This window comes from Delphinus delphis, chromosome 11 (genome assembly GCF_949987515.2).
Source record: "Delphinus delphis chromosome 11, mDelDel1.2, whole genome shotgun sequence".
NCBI lineage: Eukaryota > Metazoa > Chordata > Mammalia > Artiodactyla > Delphinidae > Delphinus > Delphinus delphis.
Window position 1 is genome coordinate 98,871,645 of NC_082693.1, and position 12,755 is coordinate 98,884,399.

Here is a 12,755-nt window from a genome sequence, read left to right on the forward strand (position 1 = left end):
ATTGTAAATCAACTATATTTCAATTAAAACATACATGTGAGAAATATAAAAAAACAGCGTTGTAACTAATCTAAGATGCTCATGTTTAAAGATAACTTCAATTTAAAGAGCAGGTTAAAAAAAAAACTATTAGTGCCCTGGTTAAAAGGGACACGCCTGAAATATAAGGAAACAGAAATGCTGAAAGGAGAAAGACAGAAAAAGCTACATCACGGAAACACCAACAAAGAGAAAGCTGGTTTATGAGACAAAGTAGACTTTAAGGCAAAAATAATTATGAGAGATAAGGAGGACTTTCATCGTGATAACAGCCAATATTCCAGAAAGAGAAAACGATTCTAAATTTGCATGTACCAATAACGCAGCCTCCGAACCTCCAAAGCAAAAACTGACAGATCTGAAAGGATAAGAGATGAGCCACAATCAACCTTGGAGATTTTTTGGTTTTGGTTTCGTTTTTTTTTTCCTCTCACTGTTGTGGCCTCTCCCATTGCGGAGCACAGGCTCCGACGCGCAGGCTCAGCGGCCATGGCTCACGGGCCCAGCCGCTCCGCGGCATGTGGGATCTTCCCGGACCGGGGCACGAACCCACGTCCCCTGCATCGGCAGGCGGACTCTCAACCACTGCGCCACCAGGGAAGCCCATGGTTGGCGATTTTTAACTCACCTCTCTCAGTAACTGAGCAGACAGACCCCCAAAATCAATAAAGATATAGAAAATTGGAATGCTACGTGAACAAACGTCACCTGCTTGACATATAGAGAACGCCACAGAATACAACTGCAGCGCATTCTTTCCAAGTATAGCTAGAATATTCGCAAAAATGACTGAATGCTGGGCTCTAAAGCAAGTCTCAACACATCTCAAAGGTCTGAAATCATACCACGTATGTTCTCTGACCTGCAATTATGCTAGAAACGTCAAATGATTTACTAGAAAATGCCCCCTGTTTGCTGAGAGGTATACTTGTGAATACCCGATGGGTCAAAGAAGAAATCATGATGGAAAATAGAAAATGTATTTAGCTGATGATAAAGACAACGCAACTAATAATGTACTTTGATTTTTCGCCTCAACTGAGAGTCAACTGAAGAGGATAATTTTTCACCTTTTCACATTTTGTTTCCTTTCATTCCACAGAAGTCTGAGTCAACTCATTCATTTCCCTGGCCATTCTCTTTCGCTGTCCTTGCTCACAAAAAACCCCGAAGCCAGCAGATCAACAATGAAATGACGGACGTCTACAAACAAAAGCAACGTCTGCAGAACGATCCCAGGACAGTGGCCGTTAACTACTTACCACCTTAGATCTGCCCCCGGATTTAGGAGAGGTGTTTAACAGCAGCCACGTTAGCCCGCTTGACAATGAAGGTGGATTTAGGGCGCCTAAGAGCAATTACCCAAACTGTTTGGGCGGTAGGATGACAATGTACCTTGTCTGGCCTGCTGTGGAGGCCGGAACACCTAGACTCCTGCACCCAGAGCTCATGGGGCCTGCAGGAGGCCTGCATCCCAAAAACGCCATGTGAAAATAACCCGGAATACGCCTGTAATCCCCAGCTGACCAGCCTTTGGAAACTGCCCTGAGGCGGCCTGCTGGGTGGCCACTGGGGTCTGGTGGATCCCCCCGAGGTCACCACTCTTGCCACCCAGCCTTCCACAGGGAGGAGCTGGCCACAGCTCCTGGCAAAAGCCCTTCATTTTTGGATTAGCTACCCGTAACGTAATTCCTCAAACAATATGGGAGTTTGTGGCTTTGGGTGTTGTTCCGCAGAAAGCGTACTTTTTCCGACACGGAGCCCACTGCCAATGACCACCTGCAAGCTCCCATTCATCACCTGAACCAGCCAATTTAATCTGTTCCAACAGGGAAACCAGCACAGAGGAAAGTACCATCCCCGGGCAGAAGGGTGCCTGCCAAGTTCTGGCCCAGAGCTGGCTTCTGGGACCGCCTGATAAACTGATAAAATTACTGGTTAATAAGGGATAAACGATGACGGCTGTAATTATCCCAGAGGCACAAACTGCGCCTTCAGTGCAACCCAAACGGGCCTGCGCTGGAGACACTCCTGAGCAGTGATGCGGGGGAGGGAACAGGTGAGGGGGAGGGGGCAGGTGAGGGGTGAGGGGGCGGGTGAGGGGACAGGTGAGGGGTGAGGGACAGGTGAGGGACAGGTGAGGTGCAGGTGAGCGGTGAGGGGACAGGTGAGGGGTGAGGGGGCAGGTGAGGGGTGAGGGGGCAGGTGAGGGGTGAGGGGTGAGGGGGCGGGTGAGGGGACAGGTGAGGGGTGAGGGGGCAGGTGAGGGGTGAGGGGACAGGTGAGGGGTGAGGGGGCAGGTGAGGGGCAGGTGAGGGGTTAGGGGACAGGTGAGGGGTAAGGGGGCGGGTGAGGGGACAGGTGAGGGGTGAGGGGGCAGGTGAGGGGCAGGTGAGGGGTGAGGGGACAGGTGAGGGGTGAGGGGGCAGGTGAGGGGTGAGGGACAGGTGAGGGGTGAGGGGGCAGGTGAGGGGTGAGGGACAGGTTCGAGAAGAGATGGGGGTCCCGCCTGGGCTCTGAGCCCCCAGCCCCCACCAGGCAGGGTTAGTCAGGCCTCCCTGGGGCCCCATCCTCACATCTCTGTTGCCAGGCATTGAGGTGGTCACCTCCCCGTCCTTCACATGGGGGACCAGCAGCGGGTGTGGGGAGACAGAAGACACCAGGCTCCCCGCGCACGCATCGGGAAGGCTAGGCTTCGGGGCGGAGCTACGTGAGCCTCTGGCTGCGTCACTCAGGTGCACACCCGCCCTGCAGGTGCCGGACATGGACCTCACTCACCTGGAGATGGAGCCTGGAAGACACGCCCGCCGTGGCCTCCATCAGCACACCATCCTCCTTCCTGGTCCGGAACATGAGCCCCAGGTACCAGGGCACGGAGATGGTGATGTCCAGGTCGCTCCAGGACACGACGCTCTCCCCGCTGAAGCGCTGGGGGTGGGGCATGACTGTGGACACAGACACGGGGACCTCCCCAAATCAGATGGGCCTCTGAGAATCCTTTTTAGCTGTAGGGGACGGGACAGGCCCCCAAGGAGGGGGAGGGAAGAAACCCTGGGCCTTTCTCATTCTGACTCAAAGGCCGGTCTCAGACTTCCGTTTGTACAGCACTAGCCCTCTGAGCCCAGGAGCCGTGGGCTCTGCAAAAGCCCACCCCCACCAGGGACGCTGGCCACCTTCCTGAGCAGTCAGGCTGAGGCCTGGGGGTTCTCAACCTCGGCCAGTGTACAGTAAGGGGCTCTCAGGCAGAGCGGGACAGCCCAGGACCCCCGGGCCCAGTGGAGGGGCCCTGTGCGCCTGGCCTATCTGTCCCGCCCCACACCTGCCAGGTTGGGAGCCCAGGGGTCGTACGGAGGGTGGTCTCCTGGTGGGACCGCGTGAGCCTGCGGTGAACCCTGCGCGCAGACCTCAACCCTGCAGGCTCACCGCCCTCAGCCGGTGTCTGGGGTGGATTTCCCAGCCTGAAGCACACAGGCCACTGTGCCTCCGCTCCTGGTGACGGGCACAGAGAGGGGAAGGCTGCGGGCCAGCCGAGGGCTCCCAGATGGTTTGGGGGGGACCAGGGAGGTGGCACTGGGGGTACCAGCAGCCTCATCCAATCTGTCACACTTGGAAAAACTGTGGACGCCAGACAGACCCGTAGGCAGGATGACGCTGAGTCAAACCAGCTTCATCACTTTGCCTCCAGAGCCCCGCGTATCACAGGCATCGGGGAGGGACAGACACCTGGCCCAGCCCAGAATCTCACCCCAATTCCTCCACGAGGGACGGCACAGTTATCACCACGGGTGTTGAACAGCACAGGGCCTGCCAGGTGGGGACCACCTTTGGGGGCGACTCAGCGCCGTGAGCCCCGGCAGCTGTTTCCTGCTCTTACGAACCCAAGCCCCGGCAGCTGTTTTCTCTGGCACAGCCGTAGCCGGACTCTCGGCCTCCATAACAGGAACTCCATGGGCGTGGACGGCCCCGCCGGCGCTGTGTCCACCCGGGCCTCTGCCCCTCCCTGTGACCTGAGCTTCCCGCACACGGTGATCAGCCGGGGCTGGGCCTAACCTGTCCACAAGCCCAGCCCACCTGCTGCCCGGAAAATAGACCTTCGGGGCCTTGAAAGGTGCCCAGTGCTTTGTGTCACAAAGAGTCGGGCCCTGGGACTTTCCTGGTGGTCCAGTGGCTAAGACTCTGCACTCCCAATGCAGGGGGCCCAGGTTCGATCCCTGGTCGGGAAACTAGATCCCACATGCTGCAACTAAAGATTCCGCATGCCGCAAATGAAAGACCCAGCACACAGCCACGACGATCCTGCGTGTTCTCAACAAGACCTGACGCAGCCAAAAAAACAAATACATATTTAAAAAAACAAAATCGAAAAAGCGGGCCCTGGCCGGTAACTGCGTCCCGAGCAAGGACTGGGATGTAATCCAATTCCACGTCACGTGTCTCAGCTCCATCACTAACAGCCCTGGGCAGGCGGACGGCCCAGCACAGGTAAGCTGCCCGCTGGCTCCACCCCTTTCACCTGCACTGATGGAACGAACTTTGCTCTCCTCCAGAACACTCTGTCACAGGTTCCACCTATTTCTGCTTCAATGACTCCTTAGAGAATCTCGGGAAAGCTGTGGCCCCCACCCCCCGAAAAAGTCACACTCGGAACCTCCAGCCCATCCTGTGGGGCACACGGGCCGAGGGGAGGAGCGTCTGACTTCCAAGGAGAGGCCGTGGGTTGCAGGCCAGTGAGCGGCTCCAGGCAGGACTTCTCCTGGCCGTCGACTCGCTAATGAGCTCCGGGCATCTCCAAGGCGGATCCGGGGAGCTCACCCAAGCTTATCTGGCCTCAATCTCGTCCTTTTGGTTTACCTTAAAGCGCATCAGTGATTTTTAAATGATGACAGTGATTTAACACCATACTGCTTCAAAATGAATGAATTGTTTAAAACCTGCCGGTATCTACAACTACAGGGGTGGGGTCAGGGGAGAGGCCCAGGCCTTGATGCTCACAACGCGGTCCAGCGGGGAAGCAGGCAGCTGGAGGAGCCCCTGGGATGCCGAGAAGGGGCATGGGGGTGCTGGCCCCGGGGAACTGGCCCTTCGGGCCTCAGGGTGCCCGTGAGGAGGCACACAGCCACCGGGAGGCCCCGCCAGGCCCCACCTCGCTTCTCTGACCCTCATGGACTCCCAGCCTCACACTGGCCCTGCTCAGACGAGGGGCTGTGCCCTGCAGACCCATCCAGGAACCCCAGCCTCTGCTCTAACATCACCCACCATGGTGCCCCCACCAGCCCGCTCCCCACCAGGACCCAGGCCTGGGGACACACGCGCCACCAGAGGCTGGCGGCCCCGGGCACCCAGCACCCACTGCCCCAGGCCCTCACCTTGCTCGCAGTTCTTCCCGCCGAAGCGGAGCGGGCACTCACACAGGTACGTGTTCCAGCCGCTGACACAGGTACCCCCGTTCTGACACCAGGTCCCATCGCAGAAGTTCCTCTGAGCAGCGCAGCCTGGAAACAGAGGGCATGGCGTGGTCTCAGAGTGGGAAACAGGAGCGGAGCGTGACGCAGGGGGACTGCCCCTGTCTCCTAGCACTGACCCACATGCTGGGGAAACACCCCCTGTGGACACAGCCGGAGGCAAGGCGGGCAGGCCTGGGACTCTCTGGGGCTGTCAGAACCTAAGACCTGACATGGCATGGAATGCAGTGCCCATGTCCGGAGACCATGGGCCCCTAGGCCATCCCACCCTCTGGCTCGTGGGATCGTCTGGTGACCGGTTCAAGACCCTGGGGTTGCGTGTCCGGGTCAGCGGCAGGCCCGCCCACAGCTTCACCACCGCTCCAACGCTGCAGGACCCCAGACCCGAGAGCAGCAGGATGTGGAGGGGGCCCCTCCCGCGTGGCCGCCGCAGCCCCACGATTCCCCGACCGTCCTGCCGTACCCGCCCTGGTGCCGTTGTTGGCGATGAAGCTGGCCATGTCCACGTTCCTGCCGTCGATGGACAGGTTCCGCATGCAGCCCACAAACTGCCGGTTCTGCACCGGGAAGTCTTCGGGCAGGTTGGGGACGCCCCCCAGGAGCAGGGGGCCTGTCAGATCCAGGGACCTGTGGAGGCGACACCAACCTCTGGATGGCCGGACGGCAAGAGCAGCCCCGACGCTGCTGTAACGTCCCAGGGGCCTCTGCCGCAGGGCACGCTCGTCATCCTGACCATCAATAATCCAACGGGTGCAGGGGCCAGGGAAGCAGGCGGCCAACAGGCCCAAACACACGCGTCAGATCCTACTTCCGGTGCCACCACCGGCTCGCAGCCTCTCTGTCCCTTGTGTCAGATCCTGACCAACTGGGGGGTTGGGGTGACCGCCCGAGTCCTGACTGCTGGCCGGGCCAGTCCACACCCAAACAGGACGCCACCTTCCTCTGGCCTCTAATGGCCTTGAGGGGCGGTCACAGCAAACTAGAACCCTGGTTCTGCAGGAGCATTGGCATGGCCTTGGGCAAGGAGCCGAACCGCTCCAGGGCACAGCTGTCCCATCAGTAAGATGGACGCATCCCACCTGCATCACAGCTGCGGGGAATCCGATGACAAAGGTGTATTTCACACCAGATGCTCAGGATAGACCAGGTTCTTCTAACTGGTAGGCCAGGTTCTTTGAACTGCAGACCAGGTTCCCCTAAGCTTATTAAACATCCCACCGAAACACAATTAGGGATGAGTCCAGCATGAACATTTGATCTGAGATTTGAAGCGGGCACTATAAACTTCCACGTCAGCATTTCTCTGACCTGAGTTAGGACGGGTCCTGGGGACCTCCAGATCCACATGGTGACACGGCCACTCTGATCTAATGGAGGGGATTACTGACTGAACACTGAATCACAGGGACCAGCCCGCACTGGAACAAAGTCAGGGATCCTGTGGAGACAGGGCTGGGGATGGCTTCTGGGGTCAGCAAGCCGGCCGTCACAACCCTGGGGATGGCCTGGCCACTACTTTGACAGATGATTCTAAGGGGACTTATTCTAGAAGGTTCTAATGTGTTGGAGGGAAGGGGAGGGAATGTGACTCCAGCCCAGATTGGGGCTGCCAGAGCACTGGGTCCAGAGTGCCCTGTGTCGGGGTCCTGACCTGGGCGACCCCTTTTGGAGCAGTGGCCGTGGGGGGTGGGCACCAGGGCCCGCCTCCCGGGACACTCACTTTTTAGAGCCACTCTGAGTGCCCTGAGCGGCACAGCTGTAGTTCCCAACGAAGTTGCCGAAGCGCACGGCCACGGCCGTGTCACAGTCGTCCACGGTCACCACGGCCACCTTCTCCCCAGACGGCCCGTGGGGCAGGCCCAGGCGGCCGATGTTGGGCTGTGGGAAGAGAAAGCACGGAGCCGTCAGTGTGTTCTCCCACCAGCGTCCCCGACTGATTCCCCAGCCCCTGCACACGCCCCCCGACCCGTGGAGGGTGAGAGCCCCCTGGCCTCGCGTTGAATGAGTCCCCAAACCAGCTGTACTGGATTAACAGTGAGCCCCCCCAAATTTATGTCCTTCCCAGAACCTCAGAATGTGACCTTATTTGGAAATAGGCGTCTTGCAGATGTAATTGTTTAGGATGAAGGCATATCGCAGTAGGATGGACCCTAATCCAACGTGACTGGTGTCCTTATAAGAAAGACACAGAGACAGAGACACAGGGAGGCATCGTGGGACAACTGAGGCAGAGGCTGGAGTGATGCTGTCACAGCCAAGGATGCCAGCGCCCCCAGCATCTGCACGAGACGCGAAGGATCCTTCCCTAGAGCCCTCGGGGAGCGCAGCCCTGCAGACACCTTCATTTCAGAACTGGGGAGAATACATTTCTGCTGCTTCAAGCCCCCCAGTTTGTGTATTGTTACAGCAGCTGACGCCAAAGCCCCAGGACCCCTCCTTCTGAATACCTGATCCTGCCTGTGCGTCCAGGCGCTGGCCGGACCATGTCCACGCACCTCCTCACAAGGTTCCTGCCCGCTCCGTGCTCCTGGAGTGCAGACTGCCCGGCCTGCAGACGGCCCCCTGCCTTCCCCCACCCAGCGTGGTGCCCCCCAACTGGGCCAGGAAGCTGGCGACCTCCAGTACTCACAGTCACTCACTCCTGGGCTCACGCCCTTCCTCACCCTGGGATGACCCTCCAGTCCCCTTTGCTGGCCCGAGGTCGACCACCCTTTCTGCCCCCAGACCAAGCCCCCCTTCGCCCCCCAGCTTCCCCCCTACGCCCGCCAGCTGTCCCTGCGGTTCTCAGGCACTCGGTCTCCCTGCCCAGGGCTGGTTACGAGAAGCCCTCTGGGATCAGGGACACCGGGTGCAGCGTGCCCACTGCTGGAAGAAGCAGGCTCCCCTCTTAAGGAGGCTGTGGTTCGCATCCAGGGGTCGAGCCCCTCTCCCCAGGCAGCCCGCCTGTCGCGGGCATCCCTCTCTAGTCTCCTGGCTGCCCTTTGAGAACGCCGAGCACATCCGCCCAGACGGCCCTCAGACCCCTTCTAGCAGTGGAGGCGGAGCCTGTTCCCGCCGGCCACGCCACGTGGGGTAGGCTCAACGTTCCAGACGTGCAGAGGGCAGGCTCGGGCTCAGGCCCCTGAACTTCCTGCCCCATCTGTACGACCTGGATAACAAGACCTGCATTCTGTGAGGTGGCCTGTTGGTGAACCCAGATGGTGCACGTGAAGGGCCACCCGCACCCAACACGCAGAGGCCCCCTTCCTCCCCACGGAGAGAACACCTTCTCCCAGTCCCAGCAGGGCCGTCCCACCACCCATACAAACAAGGGCCTAGTGCCGCCACGTGACGGCTCTGGGGTCAGGTCGAGTTTATAGCTTGATGCAATTTGATACTTCTTTATAACAATATTGGAAACGGGGAGTTGAAAAAACATAGGCAATTTAATTAAATCATCCTCAAGGTCTTTAAACAGGGAAATAACAACTGCACAATTCATTCCAAACCATCAGTTTTTCAATAGGAACAAGGAAGTATCCATTTGATTGAGGACCCTGGGCTGAAAAGCAGGACGTGGAGCTTTTGGTAACGGGAGCTCAGCCAGGAAGCCAAGTTGTGTGACTTCAGGAGGCCTCACTCACCCTGGCGGCGTGCCCTGGAGTTGTGCAGCGCACAGCCCGCACCACTGTACCTGGCAACCCCAGCTGGGCCTTCTGCTCCCCTTGGCCAACCATCTGACCTGGACAAGGCTATCACTATACCTCAGTCTCTCTGTGTACAGGATAAGGATTTAATATTAGAATACCCATCCTCTCTGTGTTACAGGGACTTGGAGAGTGACATCAACATCAGACACAGGAGTCTCCCTCAAACCCTTCTCAGGTAAATCCTACCCTGCCTCCTGACATTCCCGCTCATGGATAATCCTTTCCATTTTCTTTTCCGTCAGCTGATGAGATCACAAGGTCGGCCAAGCTATATCCTTAAAGATTTCACCTCTGGTTAAGCAACAGTTAGGTACGTATAAGAAATAATCTGTTTTCTCCCTCTGTAATAGCAGCCCACATTAGAGAGCACGTCCAAGTGCTCATTACAGGATACTTAAGTATTAGGTGTGATCCGGGCGAAAGAACCGTCCCTGAGCTGCGCGAGCCCCGTATTATCTTTACAACTTATCATTTACGTTTTGGGGGATGGGTGTGAGCCTCCCAGAGGAAGGACGTAAACAGCATTTATACTTGGGAGGCTTTACTGACACGAAGCTGCTGTTTACACAACTGCAGTCGTTGTCAACGGTTCCTCCTAATCAACAGCTCAGAGCCACTCAGAGCCACGGGATCCAAGCAGAAGGAGCGAGGAAAATTGGAGGCGAAAGAGAAAAAAAAATCAGCATTTGTACTTAGAGCAGCACTTACTGACTTGAGACAACCCCCTGGTAAGACGGATTTCAGAGTCTGGCGTTACTGCATCAAAGCAGCAAGTGTGACTTTCGGGAAAACAAACGTCGCCCAACGCCTGCTTCTTGATTCGTGTTCCCAGACCCACCAGCCATTGGGCCAAAAGAGATGGCCCTCTGGACCACAGAACCAAGCATTCCTAGAGTGAGAACCAAAAGTCCCAGCAGGAGAGACGCACAGGGAGGTACTGGGGAGAAGGAACGACGTCCGAGCGCCGGTTTCTGGCTCCGCAGAGCACCCTGCCGCCCCACCCCTGCTCACGCTGCCCCACAACGAGCTTAACCACATGCCAACTGTCCGCGTGTGGTCAGGATCACCAAGAGAACAAGAAGGGAGCACGGGCAAAGGCCGCAGGTAACAGGAAACAGTGCTGCAGGTGACCCAGGATACACGGATGGGGGTCCTCAGAGAGAGAACCAGGCCCACCACATGACCCAGGACCCCACTCCCAGGAACAGACCCCAAGAACTGAACACAGGGGCTCAAAAACTTGTTCACAAATGTTCATAGTAGCACTAGTCACCGTAGCTAAAAGGGAAAACCACCCAAAAGTCCATCAACAAATGAAGGGGTGAACAGAATGCGGTAAATCCATTCGGTGGAATAGATTATTTTTCAGTCATAAAAAAGAATGAGCTACTGGTTATCTCTACAATGTGGAGGAACCTCCAAAACATCGTGCCACATGAAAGAAGCCCGTCACAGAAGGTCACATGTTGTATCGTCCAATTTACATAACGTGCCCAGAACAGGCAAATACACAGAAAGTAGATGAGTGATTTCCAGGGGCTCGGGTGGTGGGGGAATTGGGAGGGGCTGCTAACGGGTACAGAGATCCATTGAGGGTGATGAAAGCGTCTCAGATCCATCAATAGACAGAGGCGGTTGGTCGCACAATGCTGCGAAAGCACTAAATTCTTCATTTTACGCGGTTAATTTTATGTGAATTTCACCTCAGCAATAATAAAAAAAAAATTGGATGGGCATCCACCGTTCACAGTTCCCCCGGCCACTTTCTACCTGGACATTTGAGAAACTCCTTCCCCATTTTTATCTGTAAAATGGGGATAAACTACGTCCCACTGCCTTCCTGTCAAGGCTCACAAGGACGAACAGGCAAAAAGAGCAGTGAATGTTCTCCGTCAGGGTCGGGAGGTGTGCGTGTGATGACACGGCCAGCCTGACTCGGTGGGGGCGGGGACGAAGACCCCAGCAGGCGTGTTTGATCTGGGTTCAGCTCATCCGTTTCTGACGAGGGAAGACAAAGCATAGCTGCATGGCCGGCAGGTGGGACGAAGGCCGGGCGGGAAAGGAATCAGGAGAATCGGGAGATGTGGACGGTGCGCGGCTCAGGTCCGCACGCCCACCCCGCGTGTCTGCAAGAGGGAAGGGAGGGCTTCCCTGGTGGCGCAGTGGTTGAGAGTCCGCCTGCCGATGCAGGGGACGCGGGTTCGTGCCCCGGTCCGGGAAGATCCCACATGCCGCGGAGCGGCTGGGCCCGTGAGCCACAGCCGCTGAGCCTGCGCGTCCGGAGCCTGTGCTCCGCAACGGGAGAGGCCACAGCAGTGAGAGGCCCGCGTACGAAGGCCCGTGAGGCTCTGTGGGCATGGGTGGGGAGGAACGAAGAATAAAAAGCAAGACGAAATGAACTGCCCCTTCATATTTCTAAGATGAATTTTTAAGTTTGCACAAAAGAAGAAGATAGCCCGGGAATAAGGGGGCCACATGGTAGTTATATGAGGATCGTCTCAATTCTCGAGTTAGAGGGGCACTGGGCACAGGACGGGCGAAGGCCCGAGTCCCTGTGCCTCCCCATCCCGGCCGGGGGACCCCTGCCCCCGCTCACCCCCAGCCCCGCCCTGTAGCAGCCGGGCGTGGACACCCAGGGGCCGAGCAAAGCCGGCACAGGATCCAAGAAATGGAGGCACAGGCCAGCCGGCAGGGCCCGCAGGTGGTGCCGCTGACACCGCTCCACGTGCACAGGCTGCCCTGAACAGAACCTGCCACGGGGCGGGCGGAATCGGGGCCACCGAGGACACACCCGCCATGCCCATCCCTGCCGCCACCTGAGAAAAACCCTGAAGGACCCCGTGTGTGCTTCGGGGGAACCAAAACAACAAGCTTTCTTTGCAAATCTGTGCAGATCTGGGCTCCTGGCTCTCGGCGAATCCGCCCAAAGTCATCACTTGCGGGCCGGCCCTTTTTATTTCCCTCCAGCTTATTTCTTCTCCCGGCGCAGCCCCTCTCCCGGCGTTTCCAGTTAGAGGCTCCAGGGCAGCCCGTGGGGATTGTCTGTGAGCACAAAAGCGCTTGGTCCTTACGAAGCGCTCACATTTCTACAGCTTTTTAACCTGCTGCAGACAATTCCTCATGGGGGAGGCGGATGGGGGTTCAGTTTCAAATGCTGGATGCAGGGGAAGGAGGCGTAGGGGGGCCTCGAAACCAGACACCAGGAGGGGCAAGTCTTGGGAACAAAACGGATTCACACTCTGCGTCAGAAATGATTAACCAACATTCGTATCAAAGAATTCACAGATGGCTGGGCTTGAGGAATGTCACAGAGTCCAAAGGCAGCCCTGAACGCGTACCGTGAGGTTCGGACCCGCCGGGTGGGCTAGCTGAAGGCACCCAAGGGCCGGCAGCCGCACCAAGAAATGCGGGCGAGACACCCCGCTGGTCCTGGCACAGAGGTGATGAGACCCTCCTCCGAAGCAGGCGTGGTGTCTCTCTGAAGCTAAGAGATAAGAGGAAAAGACATCCAGACACACAGGCTTCCAGGGTCCAAACCAAATTCCCAAGGAGCCTCCCACAAGGA

General features: G+C 57.4%; 1 protein-coding gene across 1 annotated transcript in view; it reads right to left on the minus strand.

Moving 5' to 3' along the window:
- Window positions 1-12,755, minus strand: part of CELSR1 (cadherin EGF LAG seven-pass G-type receptor 1) — a 149,752-nt gene that overhangs the window by 39,731 nt on the left and 97,266 nt on the right. The window contains exons 6-9 of the mRNA XM_060025826.1: window positions 7,222-7,379; window positions 5,965-6,128; window positions 5,406-5,531; window positions 2,818-2,984 (exon numbers count right to left, since the gene is read on the minus strand). Of these exons, the coding sequence (XP_059881809.1) occupies window positions 2,818-2,984; window positions 5,406-5,531; window positions 5,965-6,128; window positions 7,222-7,379 (615 nt within the window). The remainder of the gene's footprint in view (window positions 1-2,817; window positions 2,985-5,405; window positions 5,532-5,964; window positions 6,129-7,221; window positions 7,380-12,755) is intronic.